General features: G+C 39.9%; 1 protein-coding gene across 6 annotated transcripts in view; it reads right to left on the bottom strand.

Moving 5' to 3' along the window:
- ZFYVE26 (zinc finger FYVE-type containing 26) overlaps positions 1-25,738 on the bottom strand; it is a 53,147-nt gene that overhangs the window by 13,558 nt on the left and 13,851 nt on the right. For 4 of the 6 annotated variants that reach the window (XM_080396423.1, XM_080396426.1, XM_080396428.1 and 1 more), the window contains exons 10-30: positions 24,756-24,959; positions 23,520-24,176; positions 21,042-21,131; positions 20,257-20,325; positions 19,488-19,639; positions 17,989-18,187; positions 17,431-17,694; positions 17,129-17,248; positions 16,696-16,860; positions 15,538-15,768; positions 14,018-14,123; positions 12,498-13,237; positions 11,750-11,946; positions 10,737-10,841; positions 10,000-10,122; positions 9,082-9,258; positions 7,721-7,967; positions 6,504-6,602; positions 4,481-4,638; positions 3,379-3,548; positions 1,908-1,933 (exon numbers count right to left, since the gene is read on the bottom strand). In XM_080396423.1, coding sequence (XP_080252549.1) covers positions 1,908-1,933; positions 3,379-3,548; positions 4,481-4,638; positions 6,504-6,602; positions 7,721-7,967; positions 9,082-9,258; positions 10,000-10,122; positions 10,737-10,841; positions 11,750-11,946; positions 12,498-13,237; positions 14,018-14,123; positions 15,538-15,768; positions 16,696-16,860; positions 17,129-17,248; positions 17,431-17,694; positions 17,989-18,187; positions 19,488-19,639; positions 20,257-20,325; positions 21,042-21,131; positions 23,520-24,176; positions 24,756-24,959 — 4,299 coding nt within the window. The remainder of the gene's footprint in view (positions 1-1,907; positions 1,934-3,378; positions 3,549-4,480; positions 4,639-6,503; positions 6,603-7,720; positions 7,968-9,081; positions 9,259-9,999; positions 10,123-10,736; positions 10,842-11,749; positions 11,947-12,497; positions 13,238-14,017; positions 14,124-15,537; positions 15,769-16,695; positions 16,861-17,128; positions 17,249-17,430; positions 17,695-17,988; positions 18,188-19,487; positions 19,640-20,256; positions 20,326-21,041; positions 21,132-23,519; positions 24,177-24,755; positions 24,960-25,738) is intronic. The other 2 variants (XM_080396425.1, XM_080396424.1) reach the window with 2 other exon arrangements.

The raw sequence follows: 25,738 nt of genomic DNA, 5'->3' as shown, positions 1-25,738 counted from the left end.
GTATTCCCATACTCCTGTAAAACAGTCACCTGTAATCCTCTCATTATGCCATTTCCTGCCAGCATCACATGTCCAGCACACAGATTACAAAAACACTTCCATTCCTCAGCAGGCTGCCAAATTGTACCTAAACTTACTGTTACCAATATCCTGTCACCAAAAACTGGCTCCAGCAATGTCTTCAAATGATTACTGAACTCTTACCCTACTGCACATCAAGCATAGCAACCTCCCCTCTCTTTAGCCTTGCCTCAGGCAAGTTATTAATGACTTCTGAGCAGGAGAGAAGTGGAAATATGAGACCTGTGGGTTATAGGTAAAAAGGGAAACTAAAGAATCAGTTGTAAAATAAAGGGTAAATTGACTTAACTGCTTCATTCTTCTTTTTAGAATTCAAGTTATTAGAACATAATAGTCCAGCAGCTTTAAGACAAAAGCCTGTGAGAAGATGAGCTAACTCCTTACATTAAGTTCCCATATAAAACAGTATTTTGAAATAAGTAATCCAGAATTGCTACAGATCAAGTATTGTCTGTCACCTGAGTGCAGCTGAAAATGCACAAACCCTCTGATGCTCAAGTTTGTGATTGTGGTTCCTGGCAGAAGAACAATGGCCAATCTCACAATGCTATGAAATGGAGAATAATGCTAATTTGCTACTCTTTTCCCTCAAAATTTACTGTTCTAGATTTCAGAGGAGGACTCTTAAGTATTGAGTAACTCTATGTAGGCCGAGTTAAAAAAAACAAAAAACCACAACAAAACCCCTCTCCGTTTCTAAATTGAAATTGGAAACTGGAATAATTATCATAAACCAGGCTTAAAGATATTTGATAAGCCTTCTTCACAGTCTCATCAGATAAGTTCGAAAAGCAGAATAAACCAACTTCCTTTTTAAATCTGAGGACCATCATACTGTTCTTACTCACTCCTGCTGATTGAATCACATGGGCCCAGTGATGTGCAGCAATGCTGCAGCCAAAGAGGAAGATGTAACTAGAAGTAGCAGCTCAGAAACCGCATTTCAGCTATTTCAGTCTTGTAACAAAGGTAGCAGTCATACTAGCCCATCATACTTTAAAAGGGACAAGTAAGGAAAAATATTCTCTTTTTTTTTGTAGCACAAATGCAGGTTTTGCACCATGTTCCACATTACTGCTATAAGCACTTAAAATAAGTATGTTTTGGTCTGCCAGAATTTCACATCCCTGTAGGGAAAATTTTGCAGAATCACCTCAAACACAAGACTAAGCAACAAACAGTAAAAACTGTCTGAGGAAAAATTACAGTGAAAAAGAAATGTCAACTAAATTTTTTTGTTATTATTCTACTATTCCTGAAATATTATGGTATTAAATGTGGAAACTGAGGCACCAAAATTACTAGTCCATATTCACAGAACCATCAAAGGAGACAGAACTCAGGACACAACCAGACAGATGACAGGGGCAACATTCTGCGCTACCCCCAGCCCGCACAGGGTATCAAACACGACAGCACACTGCAGTGGTATTCAGAGTTGCACTATCTTGGTTTGTAAAAAGAGGATCACTCAGCACAGCTCTGTGGTGGGCTAATGTATTGCTACTCACACTACAGCTGCATACTAGAAACAGTCAGTGAGAAAAGTGTATTCTCCGACTGTTGTTTTCCAGTTCCTTCTTTTAATTCCCATCCAGTGTATTCAATACTGGCTCAGACATCTTTGCTAAATCGCAATTTCCATTCACAGAAGTTTGGAATACTCAATTTCAGCTTGCAGGCATGAAAACTATCAGTGATGTTTTGTTACTGAAGTTTTGATCACCCTTCAGCTGCAACTACATGGTATCAGTTTCCTATCTCTAACTCTACTCCTGATCAGGCACTTTAAAAAACCTGAAGATTAACATTACTCCAATCCTTACCTTCCATTTGGTTCTGATCTTTTCTGCTGTAAAAAAATGACAGAAAGAAACATCAGGCATACTCCAGCACACTAGGGAAAACACAGTTTTAAAGGAGAGATCAACATGGCTAGCCTTTTCAGAACACTGTCTTGTAAAAATCTAACAACTCTCCCTCCCTGCTCTCTCTCCGACTCATTGCCCTGCCCCTACCCCCTGCTGCCTGGAAATCTAACATCCTGCTTCTGAATTGTACTTCAACTACACTAAGTAATTAGTTCTTATAACCTTCTGTAGGAATAGTACTGTTGCACACATCATAAAAAAGCAGACACTGAGAACAAGAACTGCTCAGTAGCAGAATATGTCAGAGCTAAAATGAACTTTTTGTCATCCAGGTCTCTGCCCTTAAGATTTAGTTGGTTTTGATACAGAAATAGGGCACATATTAAAAAAACCCCAACAGATACTTAAGCAATTAAAACCTGACAGGTGGCATTCACAGTCACTGCTAAGCTCTGCTGACCTAATCTGGCAGCATAAGCAACCATTCTGACACAAACTGATTTAGCTAGAGATAGATGGTTGGTTTTTCAGATCTGCACAGTAGTCCTCTTTTCCTAGGAGGCTTGCTGATACTACCACAGCAGATACTATTGACTGCAGGCTTGCTAGGAAAACAGGAAATACAGCTGGAAGTACAGGTGAAGAGTTAAGTCTTACTCTCAGTGACCCTGTCAAGCCTGCTGATAGCAGAATCAGCAGGCTTGACAGGGTAATGGACAGTAAAACCCACTCTTTTCAGCTGCGCTTTTCACCAGCTGGTCTAACACACAACAAATTTCAGTCCATTTCTCAGCTTAAAGCAGCCACATCATTAAAATCTGTGATCACAGCTGTCCCTTTTATTAAGGGCAGTTTCAAAGCCTATCTAATCATGAACTTGCTTTTGAATCCCCAAGGGTTCAAAGAGTCATAATCAAGGGATTATGGAATAACATACGAAGTAACACTAACACACTGATATGTCCAGCAGAGCTAGTCAACTTGTGATGTTAATCCAGGAGCCAAGTAAACAGCAGGAAACTTTGTCATACTGTAGTAGTTTGTGCTGAACATGTTTTGCATCAAAGCATTCAATCCTTAGGTTAATGATCAACTGACGCTTAAAAATTAAATACTTTGCTGCCTGGCTCTCCAGGTTTTTTTTAATGTGAAAAGTAAACTGAGGCATAAGGAACATCCCCACACCCAACAAACCTGAAAATCCCAACAGCTGGAGGCCAAAAAGTTGATGTTCTTATATTATCAGGATAAACCTTTATTTCTTATTTGTCTCTCATTCCATTCGTGTGGAAGGTGTCCTGTCCATGGCAGCAGGGGTGGAACTAGATGATCTTTAAGGTCACTTCCAACCCAAACCATTCTAAGATGTTTCTGTGTTGTCTGCTGTGTATATGAAATTGAGGAGAACTAGAATGGAAGGACTTACATGCTTGTGTCTTGTACCAAGCCAGGCAGATGGTCTCTGTTGTAGTAGCTATAGCACTGATCACATACACGAGACAGATTTTCTCTGCAAGCTTCTACGGCCATTTTCTTCGTGGAGCAAGAGCTGCACACCAGCCTGCCACAGCGTCTGCAGTGATGGCGCCTGTTAAACTAAGCAAGAGAGTCACAGATGAGCAACAGAAAGAATTTACAGAAATTCCCTCCTATACCTGCTTCCACTCATGAGTAAAGTTACTCCATTTGAAGACAAAAACCACCATGCACAGTAAGGCTTTTCAGAACTATACAATGATTGATTCTCACTGTTGCAATTCCTTTCTGGAGAGGGCATGGCAAAGAAATAAAAAAAAAAACCAACCCAAAAACCTAGAGGCAGGTATTTAAAACATTTGTTGCAGTCTTGGGCTTTCCACTTGTTTAAGTTGTCCCAATTTTGATCACAGCACTAATTAGATCAACTCTTAGAAGAGTCAGAAGCTGTAGACTGTCTTTCTGAGACCATCTTAGTAATTTCCAAACTCAAAAGCAACAGATACTTTGAGTGAACAGTACTGTTTCTAAGCAATAGTAGAGGCTGCCAGCACACCCGCAAAACTTCATTTAAAACTATTGCAAAACAGCAAAATTAATCTTCTCCCTTAGAGCCCCAACGCAGTTGCTCAAGTACTCTGTGAAACAACAGGTTTCAGAAAAGCATAACTAACAGCAAAGAATCATTTTCTATACTGGTAATTGAATTATATAATGCTCATGTTATTTCTTGCCAGCACAGTCAACTAGACAGCCTTTTGAAATATTAATACTGCTGCTATTACACATTTTTGAGATCTCATAGTTGTCTTCTCTCTGATCTATGTTCTATTTACAGGGCTCTGCAAGGAACTAACTGTTCCCAGTCTCTTCAGCTACACTAAACAGAAACCAGTGGTTAAATATCAAAGGACTGGCAATCTTGCCAGGCCTACACTGATGCAGGCAAACTTGCTGAAGTAGCTAGTATCTCATAGGAAACAGACGGTGAGCAAGTGTTCATATTAAGGTCACAGTTCTAGGAATATCCTTACTTCGTCTTTGCTCCTTACCATAGTAAAGCGTTCAGTTTTGCAAACCATACATATCGTTTCAGTGTCATCAGGTATCCATTGCTGCTTTGGTGGCGGCTTCTCAGGAGGCACAAATTCTTGAGTAAACAAATTCTGCTGCAAACTTCTGTCTCTGGGACTTGCAGATATGGTGAGACCTTAAAGAAAGCCAGGCCAAGAAAAACATGGAATGGGATTTAAGCTGTTTAATGGAGTCTTAAATACCAGAAAACTCTATAGAGGCTCTAAGATCTTTCTGACTCACAAGACTATTACTATTATCTTACACAATGTTATTCTGCCACACCTGGTTGAAAGGAATATATATGTTTTAAGCTAAAATTTTAAGACTGTAAACTTATAGCGCTTCAGTACTAATAAGCAAGAGTACATACTTATTAATAGACCTTTACCATAACAATTAGAGAACTATAAGACAACCTGTCAACATCTGTTCTTGTATCACAAGCAGAGACTTAAGAGGAGGAAGAAAAAAAATTACCTTGGTATACGGATACCAAAAAGCGATATAGCATAAAATATTATCTTAAGGATACAGAGTGTTGACATTCCTAAATACTGAGGCTTTTCTTTGTTATCTCAGGAGATGTGTGGTATGGCTAACAACAGCATATTCCTCCCTGTTCTGGTCCCCTTTACAGTCTACTGTGGGGAAATCTGTTCAAAAAGGCAGGACTTTTGAGTCTTTGCCCTTGCCAATTAAATACTCCTCAAATCACGTTTACAGTATTAAACAGGCTTTCAGTTTATATAATGTGAGCCAGTTACACTACAAGCTAATTAAAAAGTTCAACATGTCATCACAAGCCTGCAAGCCACTTTCTGTGTACGTGAATACTAAGCTAGAAAAAGAAAGAAATCTCCATTCCAATAAAGCTAACTCATGTTCATCTGAGTAGATACTGGATTGCAAAGGAACATTAGAGGACAATGCATTCAAGTTTTGTAACACACAGATTAAGCTGACCATTATGAGCAAAACCTGAAGAGCTACACAGCCCAGTCCAAGATGCTGCCAAGAGGCAGAGCAAAAAGAGTCTTCAGTTCAGGACACAGAACGAGAGAACAGTTCAGACACCCTAACCTGTAGATCAGGGTATCACTGTGCAGCTCTAGTTCAGGCCCACCACTTCCTGAGAATCTTCAGCCTTGGAGGTCTGAGGATATCCTTTGCTAGTTGTTCCCTGAGAGAACAGACTGTGTGCGTTTCTCACAGTATCTATCCTCTGAAGAGTGTATCTCTTGCATTAGATGCCGAACGAAACCTATAGAAGGATTTGTGGTTCTTTTTAAGCCACAATGCTCTTCAGTTGTTTTGGCGTAAATTATCTCGTTCCTATTTATTTGTGGTTTAGGACTGTGAGTAGAGTCTCTCAGACAATACAACATATGCTATTTCCCTCAGGTCACAAGAGGGATCCTAGAAAAAAAATAAATTAAAGGACCAAAAGAATAATGAAAAAAATACAATATGAATGAGTTTTTTGCTGTAAAAAACAAAGTTAAGATCCAGAAGAAAAAAAATGACTAAGCAAGGAACAGGAAGACAGGGAGAAGCACCACAATGATGGGCTTCAGACAAGCTCTGCCTATATACCCAGAGTACAGAAGTCAAGACACAGAAAGACTAATGTGCAGCACCATCAATCCACTAGCAATCTAGTCGTGGCAAAATAGTAATTATTTTTTTGTCCCGCAGATTTAGTCCTGTTTCCTGTGTTCTGTTCAGGCTTACAGTTTTCTGTAGGGTCTGGAATGGAAAGATTTTGTGCTGATTTTTTCAGACATTTGTGGATACCTAACAAAAATGAAAACAAAGCCATACACTTCTGTTCCCCTTTAAGATTTCTTTTAATTGGGCACAAAGCACCCAACTGTAGAGACCTACTAATTTGCATTAAATGCAACCCAAGTTACTATTAAGCAGTGGGACACACATACACAGGGGATAAAACAAATAAGAACAGGTTGAAAGAAAATAGCATCAAGGTCTTCGCTTTACCAGTAAAGCTGACAGGAGATAGTTCTGATGATCCTGATTTAGACATTGCTTCACACTCCAATACCTGACTGAGACTTTCTTGGATACGTATTAGAGAATCTAGGACGAAGGGAAGAAGAAAAATAAAAATCAGGGAACGATATTGGCCATACATCTACCTGTTTTTACAAAGATTTGAGGAATGCATTCACAGGAGTACCTAAGAATGTCAGCACAAAACAGGACTAGCTATGTAATTATAAATTACTATGTTTTCATGAAAATTAGCCCACAACAATTAATGCAAAACTATATAAAATTCAATTACCTAAAACATAGAGAAAGGAATCTTCACCAAAGCAATGGACTACTGATAGGCACAGGAATAATACAGCAAAGAGTAAGTGTCAGATGTGAAAACAATTAGTTGACACAAGGTGCTCATGGCAAATATTAAATGCTTCACATGACAGTGGAAGGAACATACTTGCAAAAGTTATAGATCATCTGCCAGGAGAATATAGGCAAGTCTGACGCTTTTATATTAGCAAGAACCATATCTTTAAATCACGAAGTCAGTCAACATTTTGAAACTAGCACAAAGGAAGCCGGTACCATGTATGTAGTTATAAATAGATACAGATAGGTAGACACACCATGTGCTTTGAAACAAAAGCACTGGACTCGATCTGCAGCACCCTCTACTGTTCCAGTTCTAAAACCCTGAAAGGAGAGAGCCAAATGCAGGAGAAGCAAAGACAACATGGATGAGAATGGATTGGCGAATCAGAAAGGGGAACTGTGCTGAGAATGTTAAATAGAACTACAAGTTTAAGGCTTTTATGTGAAAAAAGGAACCAGACTCTAGTAGGAGGAAAGACTATGAAAGATCAAATCCCCATTCTATCTGGGGGAAGATGCAGTTGGCCTCAGGTTTTGGAACTGCTTAAGTCATCAGTGACTTTGCATTAAGCAGGAATGAAATAAAATTGATCAGTATCATATAAGAAAAGAGATCCCAAAAAGGATCAACAAAGGAAAGTCCAAGAAACTTTTGAAGGTGTTGGTCCTGAGAACATTTATTTACAAGAAAGGCAAAGACTTTAAGAATATGTTCTGGGCTAGCAGGAGACTGGAGGCATACATCTACAAACATTGTGGCACAACTGGCAAAATTATTCTGGGGTGAAACTGGCACTTTTTTCCAAGTGAAAACCAGCATTCTCATGGACAGTCACCTGATCTCTTTTCTTTTAATGCAAAAGGGAAGTTGAGAGCTTTTTCTGCATACTTGGAGAGCAAATTGTCAATGTCTTCTACAGTAAAACCAATTTCCTGGCCAGCTAAGAGTTGGTGCAGCATCTGCACAGCAACAGCTACCCAATCCACCTTCATATTCATGAGGAGCTGTTCCAGCATGAGCAGTGGCCTGGAGGACAGGTGGAAGTAGTTAACACGGGAGAGCTCAGGCAGAGTTAGAAGCACCTGAGACACAGGAAAAAAAGCATATGTTAAAATTAGATACTTTTAAATCTGTTTCTGTGAGATTAAAGACAAAAAACTGGCACAGTAGCTTATGCAGAGAATGGAATAACTATATATGGAGGCCAAAAATTGGAGATGGGACTTCTGAAACCTACTCCTATTTTCATTACTGAATTACTGACTAGATTTACAGAAATTACTTAGCTTCCGCTTTCCCGTTCTGTAAAACATTTCCTCATTTAAGAGGCAGTTAAGAGTTGAAAGGATATTGTGACCCTGTGACAAGTATGTTGTAGCAGGGTAGAGCACATTCTCTCATTGAAGTAAGCTTGTAAAAATAATATTAGCTCAATCCTTATCCTTCCATCATTTGAAGAAGTATCAAGAGGAGAAAACATGAGCAATTCTCCTAAAGGTGGACAGTTCATATGGACATTTCCCAAATTAAATCATGTCTTCAAAAGGAACAAGGAAGGAAACAGGAAGCCCAGCAAAACACTGCTGTGGCACACACTAGAGCAAGCTGCTATTTGTATTCCTACAACAAAATGGACAGTACCAAAAGCACTGCCTTTTGTTTACTTATTATGAATTCTACTGGTTCATGCACCTATTCTCAGGCTGAGCACAGAACCTGTATGACTTCTGCAAAGGCAACAGCCATCAAAAAAAAAAAAAAAAAAAGAAATCGTGTTATCTATCTTTGGAAGGCACTTGAGAGAAACATGCCATGTATGTGTCACCACTGGTGTTACTGACATGGAGAATAAATTAAGGATGCTTTCTTTTTCACTTGGTACAAACACAGCAACAGTCCTGATAAACACCACCTTCATTTAGCCTGTGCATTTCTCCACTCCCCAACAGCTCACAAACAAGACTGCTGTGTTCATACTAGGAGCTACAACCACCTCATAATATAGGAACTACAAAGCTGCGGAAGGGAAGAAGTTTTAAACCATCTCTAACTTCCCTTTGGATCTTGAGACTCTGAATCTTAGACCTGATATGGTGAGGATGCTCTGGTAAAGTCTACAGACTTCATGTATTATGTATTATAAATTTATATAATTATGTATTGCCCTTAATCCCACAATGCAGGGGATTTACTCACTTTTGATCCCAAATAGAGTGCCTGGATTTCATTACGGCGTGCAGTTGTCAGATTCGCATAGAAGTGAGCTGTGAGGTAATCAGCCAAGAAGTGAGAGGCTGCCAAGTTTGGATTCTGGTCAAGGGACTGCTCACTGATGGCAAGGCAAATACCAGGGTCTTCAATTCTTTGCAGAAGCTACAAAACCAAACAAAATACAGTGAAATGCTACTACATTCCTGGAAAGTAGCCTTTATAATGTACAGTCCATAACAGGTTATTGCTCTACAATGGTCCAGCAAGCAAATTAACTTGCACAGGTGTCATACATACATAAGGATGATTTAGGTAATCCGTTTATAGACTACTCATGGTCCATTTGCTCAATTTACTAATCAAAATATTTTTAAAATTAAATCAAGCAGGAGGTTCAGCAAGGAATGGGACAGAAGGTCTAGTGATAAGAAATCTTCACTTTGTCTCCAGAATAATTTTAAAGCTACATAGTCTGAGCAAGCCTGCACTTTATTTTATGCTCCCTGTTATGAGCAACAGCTCCATAGTTATTAAAATCAGAAGATGGCACACTTCATCAGTTTGAGCACTGAAGCACAACTGACCAATTCCTGTTGCTAGTTTCACTTCTGGTTCTTTTCCTTATGCAGCACAGAAATGCTTTGTTGTGATTTTTCAAAAAGGGGCCTTGTATTTCCATGTAAGTGACATTTATGCTATTAGGTCCAACAACTAGATTGCCAAGCTGGATTTTCACTTAAACAGAACATGGGTGAGCCAGGATCCTGAAAGCATATCTAAGCAAACAGCATCTCAAGGGAGAGGAACCAAAAAGGCCATGGAAACACACAAAAAGGAGTCAAAGAAAACAGGTGTCAACTTATTTGATCTATGGATGTATGGCTGAAAGAGTCTTGCTACTACCTGCAATGCTTTGTTTGTGTCTCCCATCTCCAACAAGTGGAGAAGGTGCTCACGGTGAAGGTTGATCAAGTCTTCTCTTGGGACAGGATACAAGTGCCCCCATTCCTCACACAAGACGTAATCCTAAATATATATTTTTTAATTAAAAAAAAAGTAAAAACAAAAAATGAAAGGACAAACTCTACCCTCTCCGATACAGCTGTTTCTCCCAAAGTTCTCATCACCTTCAAGAAATTCTGTAGCTTAGATTCCTCTCCCACACGCAAAAAAGTAATTAAATTGATAAGGGGAAGAGGATGATAATTCATACTGTCAAAGTCCACCTGCATTCAGAATACCTTCTCATCTCACAGTAAGCAAATTAGCTTTTTGAAGAGACGTTTTAAAATCAGCCAGATCTATTAGTACTTATATAAACACTAGTAATTATATAAGTATTAGTACTTATATAATAATGCCTGTAGTATGCCAAAAGCCATGCTATTGAAGTCTTCAAAATTCTAAGATAAAAGAACAAGTTGTATCTCAAATTAGAAGTTATAACTTACACTTAAGGATTATTAATGTAATTAAATGTAAATATTAACATTAAACACAGATCTACACTTGTCTCTGTAGCACAGAACTGAGTAAAGGAATTCCTTCACCCAAGCTAATCTCTATTGATTGGCATTTTAAGATGCTATTCAAAGTTTAATGCATTCTATTTCAACAAAGTTCACATGACTATGCCTAACCTTTGCTTTCAGAATGATATTCATGATGGTCTGGGGGTCATCAGTGCATGCTTTTTTCAGATCTTGCCAGTCATTCCACAATGGTTCACTTTGCAAATTCAGAATCTGAAAGAGTTAATATTAGGGTAGCACAGATTTTAAAATCTTTTATCTACAACAGTCAATACATCTAAGTAAACAGCTGAGCTGATCACATCAAGAGCTGCTTCATACAAAAAAAAAAGTCAAGCAGACAACCCACATTTATCGCTAGCCCTTTTCTGGGACAAAGTGATGCGCTTGCAGTACAAAAAAAAGACTACACAATTTTCCCAGAGGTATGAGTCTACAAAGCATATTCATAAGGGAAGGTTTTTAAAAGACTAAATGGCAATAATTATGGATTAAAAAGCACATGTATACTGCAGACGTTGCTGGCACTAACAGAGAGAAAACAGCTGTCAGTTAGCAGAACCACTAGCAGACAGAGCTCAGCAGGGATTTATGATTCCATCTTTTGCTCTGTTTGGCTTTTCAGTTTGTGCTGAACTCTAGGCCAGCTAGTCTGACTCAGCTTGGGTATCTGCACTACCCTGCAGTTAGAAGAACTGACTGCAATACAAACACACTTATTGGACTGCTAATCTTGCATACCATGCCTATGCATACCATGCCTTGACACCTGTCAAGCTTAGGAAGTGATGAATTGCCAAGAAAAGCTTCCAGCGGATCTAGCAATTGTATAGAATGGAAAAACAAATACTTTGCAAAAAAAGCAACCTCACAAATATTTTTGTCTAGTCATGTTTGCAGACCTGAAGGCTAACAGGAGAGTGGGAAAGTCATGAAGGATGGAAGCAGAGTGTTAATTGGAAACTACAGCACTGAAAACACATGAACTGTTTTGGATGAAAGACTTGAAAAGCTATTATGATCAAAAAAGAACCAAGGGCTAAAACTTTCTCAAAGGGCAAGCATATTTGCTCCCTGCTGCCTATTTCACCTCACTGGTTACCTGAAGAATGACTTTGTACCTTTTGATAAACTTGAAGTTCTTTCTTCCTGCTCTGCAGACTGGCTTTTAGTTCATCAGTTATGCCCAAATCAGAAATGCAATAAGCTAGGATTTCCAAACAGGCATCAAGGGGCCATTTGTCCAGACAGCGCAGGGCCAGCCTACTTCTCAATGTTGCATTTTTTACTGGAAACAAGTATTGCCAACCATGCTTATCTGTGGAGGAAACAAACCACTAGTTTGAAATCCAGTTTCTATCGTTTGGAAAATTATAGAATCCTCACTGGATTGCACCACCAAAAGAAACAGTACAGTGCTGAAAAATCTACACAAGGCTTATCCCAAGCATCAGATTCTCATGAAGTAACCAAAGTTAGCATGGGATACTTATCTTTACAGTCTCTAAAAGACACCTCCTTTCACATGATACATCATCCATGTATGACAATGATACTGCTGTAGGAGATGTTCCATTAACAGTACTATGATTAATGTCTCCTGATGTATTCAGCTCTTCACATAAAAATAACACCACAGAAGCACTCCAGTTGCCTTGTACTAAGTTGGTCAGGATTTGCTCATTTACAAAATGGAAACTATACCGTCAGAGAAAAATTTAGGAGGGAGGGAGGGATCTGTTTCCATCTTTGGATTTGCCCAAGGGCCACTATTTTAGTTTCCACATCCTGATCTAGGCTGTATTCTCCATAAAATAAAGAAAAAAAGAAAAATACGAAAGGCAAAAAGCCTGACTTAATCCTTCTTACCTTCAGCAGTTGCACAGCTCAGCAGAGCATCCTTCACATTGACCAGCTCCTCCACATCCTGACTGTACAGATCCAAGACCTTCAGAGCTCTGTCCCAATCCTTTGCAGCAAGAGCTTGCTCAAAGACTCCCATTAATACCTTAACAGCTGTGGTGGAATGCAGTCCTAGGAGAACCAGAGATATGTAGGCCTTGCCAGCAAAGACTGTAGCCAAACTGCTACCTTCCTCTTGCTGATTCTGAAGTGGCTCAAACATAGCAAGAAGAAATCGTTCCAATATTGGGAACTCCTTCAACAATGCCTCACACTCCCTAGAAATCTGTTCCAAACCTAAGGGCGCCTCCCGTCTGCCCCGAAACTCTATCCAAGATAAACTCGATTTGGGATTTTTCTGTATATTAGATGCACTTAGACATGCCACTGCAGCTGTTAGCTTTGACTGAGACTTTAGGAAGTCCAGGGAGGAGGCAGTGAGTGTGTGCTGGCTCAAGTCATTCACAGAGGATGGGGCCTGAGTGGAGATATCCTCAGAGGTCACTGCAGAATTGTGAACAGGTATTTCAACATCTGGCAGGCAATGGTAGGCACACTGGTACGCTAAGTTGCTGATATTTGTCAGAAGATACTTTGCCTGGCTGCTTTGCCTTGCACTGCACAAGGACAGTGGTTCACAGCAACAGTTAACAATAACTTGCTGCACATTCATGTTCAACCCTTCTTTAGCCAAGAGAGAAGAAAGCCTGCAGGATTAAAAACAGAACCAGCTTAGCCAGCACATATAAAAGGTACTTTACAATTACATATTTTAATAAATCTTCCAAGTAGTTTGTGAACACAAGCTCCCTAATATTCTTCACATGTACATACAGGGGAAGAGTACACAACCTATGTTTACTCAGTATGAAAAAAAAAACGTATTTAGCATGACATCAATAACTCAGAGCTTATGCTGCCACTCCTTTAAAGAAAAGGAACTTAGACCTCAAACGCTGACCTTTACCTAAATGTGACACACTAAAACAGTTCACCATTAGTGCTCATCTTTTTAAGAGCTATTTCATCAAATCAGATACTTTCCATGCCAGCCTAATTTAGTAATCTGTGAAGGAAGGACCTTAGATTATCCAGTTTACCTACTCACCAGGGCAAGAGCCATGCCTAGCTGTATTCTTAAGAAGCCCTACTGATCTATTTTATTTTATTACATTGCTAAGCTTAAAGTCCACTGCTCTGAAGTGTCATACGTTCCATTAAAAAATCCACATAAATGTTCTCTCTCTTCACAACAGACAGTAATTGTTTAAAATACAGAATTCACCGTTTTCCCTAGTAAAAATGTCCGGTTGGGAGAAAAGCCCCTGACTAAGCGCCTCCTTGCATACCAATTCTTACAGCTGGTGGGACACAGCAGGCTGTACTACTTGTGCTTATGAGCCAGAGAAGAATTTAATCCTGGCTGAGGCCCAAAGTCACCAATGCCAAAATAACCTAGAGAAGTATATAATCTGAAAAGCACCAACCTGTCAGGATGAACCTGTCTCTCAAACACAAGCTGGGAGAGCAGCTGAGATGGGCTCTGCTGTAGCAGTATGAAAGGGTTCCCCACTTTCACTTCTGCAGATATATCTTTAAAAAAATAATCAAAACATTTATTAGAATACAAACACATTAGCTGAATACACAAATCAAGTCTTACTTTAGGAACACAAATTTTAAGAGCCTGAGTCTGAAACCTCTTTGACTAAATTCACAGAGGTCCATATTCACCTTAGTGCAGTAAAAACAGAGTAAATTGCAAGGCGTTTGTGATTATGATATGCCTCTCAAACTTGGCACCACTGGCTGACATTTCACTGAACATATTACCAAAAGAGGTAGAGCGGAGAGACTTTGGCCTTAAGGTGAGATTCAGGTTTAAACAGTTTAGCAACTCTACTTCAAACTTAAACCAAAACATGTATTTGTGGTGGGAGACAGAAAACGCGCAGTATTGGTTTCTGAGGAATGTCTGGATGTAGATTAATGAGTCCATGCTCTATTCAAGTCAAAGTGAGCAAAGGCAGACAGAACTCATGGATGTACAGCTACTTCTACAAAAGGAGTGAAACCCTGGGCAGTATTGTTGAAAAGCCTCTGTATCCACTACTGAGCTGTATCAAGTAACTCTGAACAGATTCTTGTAAATTTACCTTTTCTTTCTATCTTCCAGCACAACAGAAGTTCTGCAAAAGTCACCCAGCCCTTAAATACTGTGCATTTTTTTTTCCACTTTGGCAGTTAGTCAACGAGGATTGAATCATGGCCATAAGGAAGTTACAGTTTGTATGGTAGCGACTGGAGCTGAACCAGCATATATGAAAACAGATCTCTGCCCTTTCTTCTTTTTTCTTATCCCTTTGGGAAGGTATTGTCCGAAATCAGTACTGTGGTATATACAGTAATGCGGCTCAATTAGCGTCAACCTTAAAAAACAGACAAGTGTTTTTTCTCCTAGCACAGTAAATTGTTCTGTTCCTCTGACAGCTTTATGTGCCGATGGTGCATTACTTTTCATGGACCACCATCATTTGCTGATTCTATGGAAAAAAACCTGCCTGTTACCTCTGCATAGCCTCTTACACACTCCCTTCTTATCCCCATGGAGCAGCAGGGCACTGGTTGCCTCTAAAGGAGCATGCTGATCCCCTGGATGCAAAAAGTCACTCTCTCCTTTTTGGGTAGCGATCAGAACTTTTAGAGGTCAAGGGTTGTTTGTTTTGTCTAAACCAAGTGCAAAATCTGAGTCAGTGTTAACATTTCTGTTCTTATTTTCCTACTGCCATCAGTGATTTTTATCTTAGCTGTGGGTAGCCTAGGTATTAAGAAATAAAATAACAAAAGCAACCAATAATCAGCTGAAATCAAAAGATGTGACTGTGCAGAGGTAGTAGACACATTTGGCAAGGAACCATTTTTGCACAATTACTTTCCAGAATCAGGCCAGACTACACAATCTGGGTATCTTCATGTAAGCTCAGACTTCCCAGCAGAAACCCCTTACCTAGCTCTGCATTCAGGCTTCGTAACACAACAGCAGCCATTGCAGTGATGTAGTTAAAGAAGGCCTTCACAAAGTTTGTCTGTGTGTTGCTCTCATCAGACACAGTTTGGACATGTTGGTCAAAAGTTCTCAGCAGGAGCTGTGTTTGATTCCAAACCAGGTGCTTCTCCAGCTCTGCAGGTCTGAGAGAGGCCTGCTGCTCCAAGGTGCCAAGCAGGCTTGCTTTACAGTCTGGTTTAAGAGAACAGACATACATCCAAGATTCAAGTATTAAATGCCAAAAAGGAAGGAGGGGGTGGGGGAGAGGAAGAGAGAAAAGTCCTTTAAACTAATTTCCTCTCTGCGAGTACAGATCTCAGTCTGGGCATTACAATCTTACTGAAAGCAACTAAATTTTCACAGCAGAATAAATCAATGGTTCATCGAAACTGGTAATTACACCTCTGAAGAGTTAGAAATACATTAAGGCAGGCCCTAAAATATAGCTATTTGTGTGTCATTAACACATAAGCTTATTCTAAAACACAGGTGTTGACAAGTCCTTGTGCTCCATAACATTTAGCAGTTAGAACTTTCCTAAATATTTTCTCATTAAACATACAAATATTTTTAAATATTTTACAAACACCTACATGCCATTTAGAAATTTAGCGAAGGGGTGTGTGTGTGCTATATAATGCAGAGAGCTCTGAGAAGAGGAACTGTGGAAGACCTCTTCAGAAAAGGGTGAGATGTTTTATGATAGCACTAAGAAAACTGCAAGGTATTATTATGTTACAGTAGCTTTTTAAGTTTATCTCCTTTTTGTTAAAAAAAAAGCAACAGTAAGGATACACCTAATTATTTATAAGCTGTCAGGTTAAAATACACTTTAAAAATTCCTTGTTAGGACTGAAGAAAAGTAGGACAAATAATCTCAGTTGTACTCATTGATATTTTCCTTTCTTCTCTGGCAAGTTCACAATTTTAGCTCTGAAAACAAACACTCAGAATATAAGAATTACAGATAAATCTTACACTTTGCACTTATGATTTAAAAGATATATATATTTATGCATATGTCAAAGAGCATTACTATTGGATTTACAGCTGTCTGGACAAGCCAAAATAAAAATTGAGATCCATTTGTCAGTCTTCATAATCACAAAAATAACTCACCCACAGAATGCTCAACACATGTCAGCGCTTTTAGGATTTGATCCAGATTTTGTGATAAAACAATTTCATTAGTAATACTTTCTTCAGTTAAGGCAGGGTAGCAAGCTTGCAGAAGGTCTACAATACTACATCGAAAATGACTCCCTGTCTTCTCATCTGAGACCTCTACAAAAAGAGAGAAAGAAATAGCAACTATAACAAAGACAGAGATATTTTGCACAGAAGGCCCACAGAACCAAAATTTTAATACAACTAGTTTGCCAAATTCCAAGTGTTTCAGTTCATTCAGAATTGAGCTTGCATGTCCTGTCCTCCTTGCTTTTTTTTTTTTTGTTTTAAATACCAAGCTAAAAAATGTAAACTTCAAATTTCCATTGCAACAGAAGGCAAGAATTTGATTTGAGCACATTTTAACAGAAAAATAGCACACTACCTGGCTTGGATTGCCCTTGTGATGTGCAGGAATAGTTGAGAATTTTGCTTATTTGCTGCAGAACTGCTGGGAAACCCTTTACACCTTCAGAGTGCAGTAAAACAATGTCAGGTCGGTGGCCTGGAAACGTGATTGTGCAAAGGTGGACAAAATAAAATTTAGAAGTGCAAAAAGGAGAAATTAACATGAAAGTACAAAATGAAATTTAATTAAGACTCAGATGTTAGCACAAACAACACAGCACAGAGAGGCATTTTCTGCTCCCAGGCCCATGTTGATAAAGACAAAAAACAAAACCCTACCCTGAGTTTCAAGGCTGTTGTGCAGTCTTCTTTCTGCTGTTTCCAAAAGCTGTTTGCAGGTCTTCCAAAGATGGCATTGAGTACAAGCTAGGTCAAATGCCGCCATGGCTGAAGGACTGAGGTCCTCAAGGACTTTCTGCAGAGGATCAGTATGCTCCAGCTGGATGTTGCTGATCCAGAAGTTTTCTTGGAGAGTAGGGGCAAGACTTCCAGAAGTTGCAAGCAATTTATCAGTAACATCCGAGATGGAATAAAATACCATACCTACGTGTGTCAGCAAAACACAAAATTATTAATTAAACAGCATATTTGTCTCAGCTCCTGTCATTATTCTCTAATCCTTTATGAAAATAATTCAATAGGTGGCCTGCTTCATGGACCAATTACTACAGAAAAACTAATGGGGCATCAACAGCCAATTTCAGCATTCCTAGGCTCCTTTTAAGTCAAAAACCCACAACTTCTTCTTCCAAATGATTGTTGTATTCATTATGACAGTACTCAAATTGCTTTCTCCGTCACCTTTTATGAGAAGAACTCATAACGCCTGGATCTTACCAGCTGCTGCTGCATTCCCAATAGCTTGCAGTGTCGAACGGCCGCTGCCAGGTTTCCTGATGCCTCCAGTGCCATCTGATGCTTGGTTCTCAATATTGTGCTCCACTCTTGCCATTTCTCGTACTGCCTCTTGGTAGCGCTCCATGAAAATCAATTCACCATAGCAAGGTGAAGTGTCCAGATTAAACATCAAAGCCACCTTTCAAAAATAAGAATAGACATAATTACAGGACATGTCAAAAGACGTTTTTGAAGGTCAAAGAGCTTTGGGAGGTTTTAGAGGAAATAGAGAATCCAATAAAAGGGACTTTAACTGAAAAACATGGCAGACTGAAATGGTGGGTTTTTTCCTGCGGAGTTTTAGAGTGCCTGAAAAACAGGAACCTTAGAGACATTCTTAAACTATTTTTATAAAGCTCAGCTATTCTTTGCTGCAAGGCTAGAGATATATCAATTTTCATAAACCACACCTTTCAGAATGACTCTATTTCAAAACACTATGTAATGAAATGTATCAAGTTGGGACTCCAAAGTGAACTATTTAAAACAAATTCTTATTAAGTGAGTAATATCTTCCAGAAATTTAAACAGCATAGATAAGCACAGCTCTGCAAGGTCCTGTTATCAAACCAGAAACAGCACACAAATCAAATCATTATCATCAGCAATATTGAAATCCAAAGTAACAAAGCAAAACAAAATGCTTCTTTTGGCCTTGTAAGTAGGAAAAAGACAAAGCAGCATGCTTGATGTCAAACAGAACTAATGAGTTGAGCAGGAACCTGCTGCTAATGCAATGCTTAAATGACATCTGAAACTCAGCCAGGTCACTGCTTTTTGCAGCAGATTCAATCACTGATGCATCTCAGGATGTTTTTTCAGAGCAGTGGCCCAAAAGCCACACAGAGAAAGGTATGCACAGCTGTGAAAGAGCAAAGAACTACAAATATGCAGACTGTCATTTTCAAGTTGTTCTGCCTGTCTTCAGTACCACGAATTCAGCCTCAAAACATACCTTCTTCAAATAAACATAATCGCCACTTTGGCTGTGCTTTGGGTAAGGAATATATTTACACATTCCTGCTGAGCTTACAAGTGGTAGAGACTCATAGTTTTGATTCACTGACTAAAGTAAGCCGTGCAGACGCTGCTTCCTGAAGAGGTTTCACATGAGCTCTGTGTCCTTCATTCAGCTGAAACACTAAGCTTAACCAGCTCTCATCAAACCTTTTCATGCTTTGAGAACCCAGGTTTAGAGAAACCATTATTATATAACATGGAAGAAAAAAACCCCAGCATGCTTGGGATGTTGGTTTGGAGTATCTTTGCTCTTCTCACTTGCTTCTACTTCTGAAGTGACCCTTTCACTTGCAATGCAGATGCTGCAGCCCTATGCTTGGTAATGCAGAAGAAGCAGGAGTTTAATCAGCAGTCACAACCACAAATGTCAAAACCAAATTACATTTTTTAGTTGCACAAAATACATGTAACTCATTTACCTGATGGGCTTCTACAAAGTTTCCTCTCAAAACACAAGAAACTAACAGTGATTCTGGTGGGGAAAGCATCATAGGAATGAGGGGATTTTGCTGATGTGGTCTCACCCGGCTTTCCAAATTACACGAGGCAGACACATTGCTGCTACTTCCCTCTACAAGACAACAGAATTAATCAGCATACTATTATGGAAAAAAATTTCACCAGATAACAGCGAACTATCAGATAACAGCACTTCACATATTTAACACAAAAATAAAGGAGCAGACTAGCAAGAAAGTTTTAAGGTAAAGGGGTCAACATAAACATCTTGTTAAAAATTCTTGTAATATTTCACTATTTGATGAGAACTTTCAGTTTGGTTCTCAACCAACTGTAATGTTGTTTAGCAGCTACATAATGTGGACACAATGCTAGAGCACTGGTTCAACATGGATAAAGGGAGAAGTTAAGTACTGGACCTACTAAACCAATTTAGCATGCCTAAGCATGTTTCAGGTTACATGACTTCTTTGACAGTTTGCACATCACTACATTGCATACTGTTTCCTGCAAACCAAAAATATCAAGAAACATCTAATTTTCTTATTCCAGAAGAGGAAATATATACTATTCTAATTAGAAAAAAAGTCAGCCAAAAATGGGAGCTCTGAGAAATGAAAAGTTCTAATTCTGTCCTGCATACAGCAGTAATTCACATTAACTAGTCAAGCCAATACTTCATCAAACACATTGACAAGACAAAGAAATACTACTTTTGAGGTTTAATACCTGAGGTACTGGTGTTTAGCTCACTACTTGTACTTTCTAATGATGGACTGGAAGTTCCCTCTTTCCCATCTGAAATAGAAACAAATCAAAACCAGCACATTAAATGCACTTTTTCTAGACAAGGTAATTAAAATTGACTGCAAGTAACAGATCAGGCATCCGCAAGAGATCTTGAAGTGTATCTCACTAATGAGCCATGTCTATGATAAATGCAACAACTACTGATTTGAAGAAAATGTTAGTCAAGATACTATGCTGGGGTGGCCCATCAGTGACTCATGTCACATACTTTAGATCTGCTTATTTTGGAACATCCCACCCCAAAACCAGACACACGTTTTAAAGGCTAAACAGAGAAAGGGCTGGGAATCCAACTTTCTCCTAAGGCTGCCAATTTAAGCCACAAATTTCTGTAAATTCACATCTTAGATACTATTGTGATGGGAATGAAAATATACCAGTCACTGGATATAGTGGAGAAAGGGAAGAATTAGTACTGTAGTTGTAAAGTTCTCCCCTGCCCCAGATCAGACTATGTATGAAAGAAGTTATTTTCTTAACTGAATTTAATTTAACTATCATTTTAGTTGTGCAGATGAGCTTTAGGAAAACAACTTCAACCCATGTGGAACTGGACTAAGACACTTCAAACCAGTTAGAAAACTAAAGGAAATAAATCTAGTTCCCTGCTCCCAGTCCATCAAATCTAATTGCATTCAGCTATGAGCTCAGCAAAATTACGCACATTTCAGAGATGTCTTCCCCAAGTCATTTTTACAACCCACCTGTCTTGTATCTTTGAGATCTACACCGTTTCTTAAAGCTGGAGCACCTGATTAAAGAGTAGTACCTCCTGGAAGCTGCAAGCTGATGTTCTGTGAAACATTCAAGCAAAAACATTACTAAACAGTTATTTGTCTACCTTAAAGAATCTATCAGCACATCCACATAGGCAAAGCTATGATGGCAAATCTCTCAAGGGAACACAGCTGATCTCAGCTAAGAGCTCTTCTACAGTAAAGTTTAAACCAGCACCTTGACGTAATTTTGATGCAATTCAACTAATACTGTGTTTTTCACATCCACAACCAATGGGGATAAGGAATTGGCTAGATGGTCACAAAGAGTTGTGGTCAATGGCTTGATGTCCAAGCGGACACCCCTGACAAGTGGCGTTCCTCAGGGTTGTACTGGGAGTGGCACTGTTTAACATCCTTGTCGGCAACACGGACACCAGAATTGAGTGCACCCTCAGCAAGTCTGCATGTGACACCAAGCTGTGTGGTGCAGATGACCTGCTGGAAAGAAGGGATGCTATCTATCCAGAGGGACCTGGACAGGCTTGAGAGGTGGACCTGTATGGACTCCATTAAGTTCAACGAGTCCAAGTGCAAGGTCCTGCATGTGGGTCAGGGCAATCCCAAGCACAAATACAGGCTGGGCAGAGAATGGGTTGAGAGCAGCCCTGATGAGAAAGACTTGGGGATGTTGGTGGACGAAAAGGTCAACATGGCTTGGCAAATGTGCACTTGGAGCCCAGAAAGCCAACCGTACCCTGGCCTGCATCAAAAGAAGCGTGACCAGCAGGTCGAGGGAGGCGATTCTCCCACTCTACTCTGCTCTCGTGAGACCCCACCTGGAGTACTGCATTCAGCTCTGGGGCCCCCAACATAAGAAGGACCTGCTGGAACGAGTCCAGAGGAGGGCCATGCAGATGATCAGAGGGCTGGAGCACCTCTGCTGTGAAGACAGGCTGAGAGAGTTGGGGTTGTTCAGCCTGGAGAAGACAAGGCTTTGGGGAGACCTCATAGCAGCCTTCCAGTACCTAAAGAGGGCCTACAAGAAAGCTGGGGAGGGACTTTTCAAAAGGGCATGTAGTGATAGGACAAAGGGTAATGGCTTTAAGCTGAAAGAGAGTAAATTTAGATTAGAAATGAGGAAGAAATTCTTCACTATGAGGGTGGGGAGGCACTGTCACAGGTTGCCCAGAGAAGCTGTGGATGCCCCATCCCTGAAGTGTTCAAGGCCAGGTTGGATGGGTCTGTGAGCAACCTGGTCTAGTCAGGGGTTAGAACTAGATGATCTTTAAGGTCCCTTGCAACCCAAACCATTCTATGAATCTACATTGCTTGGAATATACTACACCTTCTACACACTCCTGATCAGTATTAAGCGTTCTTTTCAATCTAAATGAATCCCATGATTCTAACTATACAGAAAAATAGGTATAGTCCAAATATATAAGCAGTTAGAAACAAGGTGAAAAGAATTAAAATAGTAAAAGGGAGAGTTTGGTTTGTCATTAAGGTTTTGCTGAAACAGCTTGGTAATGCAGGGTAGTATGAACACTGACTCAGTCAACAATTCTGGAAATGAGCAAGTAAGGGGGGTGCCAGCTCTTGAGACAGAAAACCTGAGACATGCAGCGTCAAGAAAAGCCAGCCACTTTTCTCTGGAAGATGTTCCCAAATAGCTGTCATTATTTGTCACAAGCCAGGACACAACAGTACAGAATCCCACAGAAAGCTGCTGCCTGTCCAACAGAAACACTGAGGGCTGCCTACTCAAACATAAGCCCCATCACATTCCCTCCTTTATAGAGGGAGACTTGAGAAGTTTGGAAGCTTGGAACATTTAAGGTCCATACTGCCCAGACTTCCTTGGGACGTGGACTTGGCATGGACCGAGATACACAGTAAGCCACACTACAATACAAGCAGAAAACTGACAGTAGCAGCGCTAACAAGTTACAAGATAAGGAGAAGGGTGGGAGCAGGTTCCCAAGCGGTGTTCTAGCTACTCCTGAGGAGTGACCTGCACTCCAAAATAATCCAAGTTCCTCTGATACATGTTCCTAACGGGTTTCCAGACCAGGCTAAACCAACACTATCCATGAATGTGATGAGTTTATCTGGCTTGCACTGGATCACACACCACCATGTCCCTTCATATCACTGCGCTGCCAACATAACTTGTGATGAAGGGGCAGAAGAAACACAGGGAAACTGAAACAGTGTGCCCACAAAGGGGAGGGAAAAAAAAAACAACACAAAAAACCCCACACTTCCTGATTAGAATAGAGACAACTCCTATTGGAGAATTGTGCAAGAACCAGGTGATCTCCAACTAGGTCACTCTCTTAATATCTGTCAAAATGTGCTCCCTCAGTAATATGCTCAGGGAATTTAATCTCGAGACTATTGCCTGGACAGCTGTAACAGAACAATGTTGATTTATCAGAAAGTGTCAAATACAAAGCCTACCTGCATTTCTGTTACTCATCACCACCTTGTATCGCCAGTGAGCTTCGGAAAGGTATTTGGAAAACTGTAACACACGACTTCCAAAGGCATCTCTGCTTGCAGAAAGATTCAAGCACTCAACAAGCTCCAGCTCTTCATGAGGCACATTACTGGAGTCCCATGGGAGAGAACTCTGAATTTCTTCCAGATGGTTGAGAAGCAACGTGAGGAAGGCATCCATAGCCACGTCATCTGCTATAAATCCGGTAACACCACTGGTGAAGTGTTTCAGATCCAGGTAGTTGAGCCTAGAAGTTTCATCACAGCTTTTGTCATCTAATACTGAGTCATAAAGATCTTGGGTATCTGTGTGAACTGTCTGAGCAGTCAACAGATGCCTCTCAAATTTCTTTTCAGCCTCTATTAGGTGCTGTGGACTTTCTGAGGTGGAAGAATGCCGACTAGCACTGCCTTCCACACTCAGAGTAGTACTCTTTTTGTCAAGGTCATCATCCTCTGCATAGTCCTCAGGTAGAAGAGTCTCAGTATGGAGGTCACTGTAGGAAACAAAAAGCAAGGAGAAGATGTTCTCCAAAACCTCCAGGCGCAAAGGAATAGGAATGCTCCTTAAGAACTGCTGACACTTCACAAGGTACTGAGGAAATACTGAAGAGCAATCTGTATAATTAAGAACAAAAATAAAGAACATTTACAATGTTTTCCAGGAGCTCCCTCCTCCAGCCTTTGCCCTTTTAAGAAAATCCTAGAAGAGGGAACTGTCCCAGTGGCTCAGCGCCAATCATTTCTCCACAAATCAAGTAAATATATGTCCAGCATTTTCCATTTAAAAAGGTAGCGTGCCTCCTGCCTCTCAGTAATGCCAATTATCACCTTGTGCAATGACATGCAAACTCAGATTACACCTATTTTAGCTATTAAATCAGTTTTAGGTCTGGGGAATCACAAGCTCTTACAAAAGTATCCCTGCCACTTCCATCCACAGGTATCTAATATCACCTTCTTTTTGCACTATATTCTTAATACAATTACCTTAAATGTTTTAGAACAAGGCAGGTAGCTTATTCATATCTATTACTACTAAAAGTAACAGCACCTTAAAGAAATGCCATTATACTTGTTTGCAGAGCACTCATAGCCCACTGACTAACAACATCATTTGTACACAGGGTGCAATATTATCCCCATATTAAGCAATAATTCAGAGCCCTGCAAATGTAGAAGTACACACTACTGAACCTGAGAAAGGAAGCCAATCACCTGCTGGTTCTCCAAAAGTTGCATCTTCAGGAATATCACCAAGGTGGTTGTGCACACAATCTTTGCACTTGGAATGCTTATGTGAATTCACACAGAGAGCATAGATAGCATACTTCATAGCGCAAAATGCTCGAAAGAGTGCCAGATTGCGTTGCTGACTCAGGTTGTTAGGGAGTGTTGCTGCTGTGGAGGAAAATAAGAGTGGTGAGGGAGTAGGAAGTAGACAGGAAAACAATTTTCTCCTGCAGTTACCACCCAACTATATTTATCCACACTTTCTTCCCCAGTGTTGCCTCCATTCCAGCTTTACTCTATCTTGCTGTTATTTCACAACATTTGAAAAAACCCAACAAACAAAATCCACCACAGAAAATTCCAGTCTGGATCCCCTTCTGAAAAGGACATTTCCTGTGAAACTGTGTTACAGGACCTGGCTACAGCACAGAACGATTGAAATCTGCTCATGACAAGTCTCATTAGAGATATGTGGTTAAGCTACATTGCTGCATTGACAACACAGGGACAGACTCTGCCTTGTTCCAGCATCTTAGAATTTTGTGTTCTATCACACGGTAGGTAAGTAGGGAGATAGTGTAGCCTGGCTACGACCATAGTGAGAATAGAATACCACCACCTCTACAGATTTACATTAATACATACCACAGTTGATTCTATCCACCATGGCTGGCCATACAGATCATATATAATCTGCAATTGATTACAGTCCCACAGTTTCCTTTTATACATTTATGATAAAGGCAACTTGCAGAAGCACTACACCTGCTCCTTCCCTTTTTGGGGTTTTGGTTTTCTTTTTTTTTTGAGGGAAGAAGGTATCACATGCTAGTGACATGATCCCTTCTTAGTAAAACAGAACATCAGAGCTGCAAATTATGTAAAAGTCACATTATCATCCCCTTCACCCAAAACATAATATAGAGTCATATATTCTGTTGTGTTAG

The sequence above is a fragment of the Falco punctatus genome, assembly GCF_963210335.1.
Source record: "Falco punctatus genome assembly, chromosome: 7".
Classification (NCBI taxonomy): domain Eukaryota; kingdom Metazoa; phylum Chordata; class Aves; order Falconiformes; family Falconidae; genus Falco; species Falco punctatus.
Note: the sequence above shows the minus strand (reverse complement) of the source record. Positions and strands in the feature narration are given on the sequence as shown.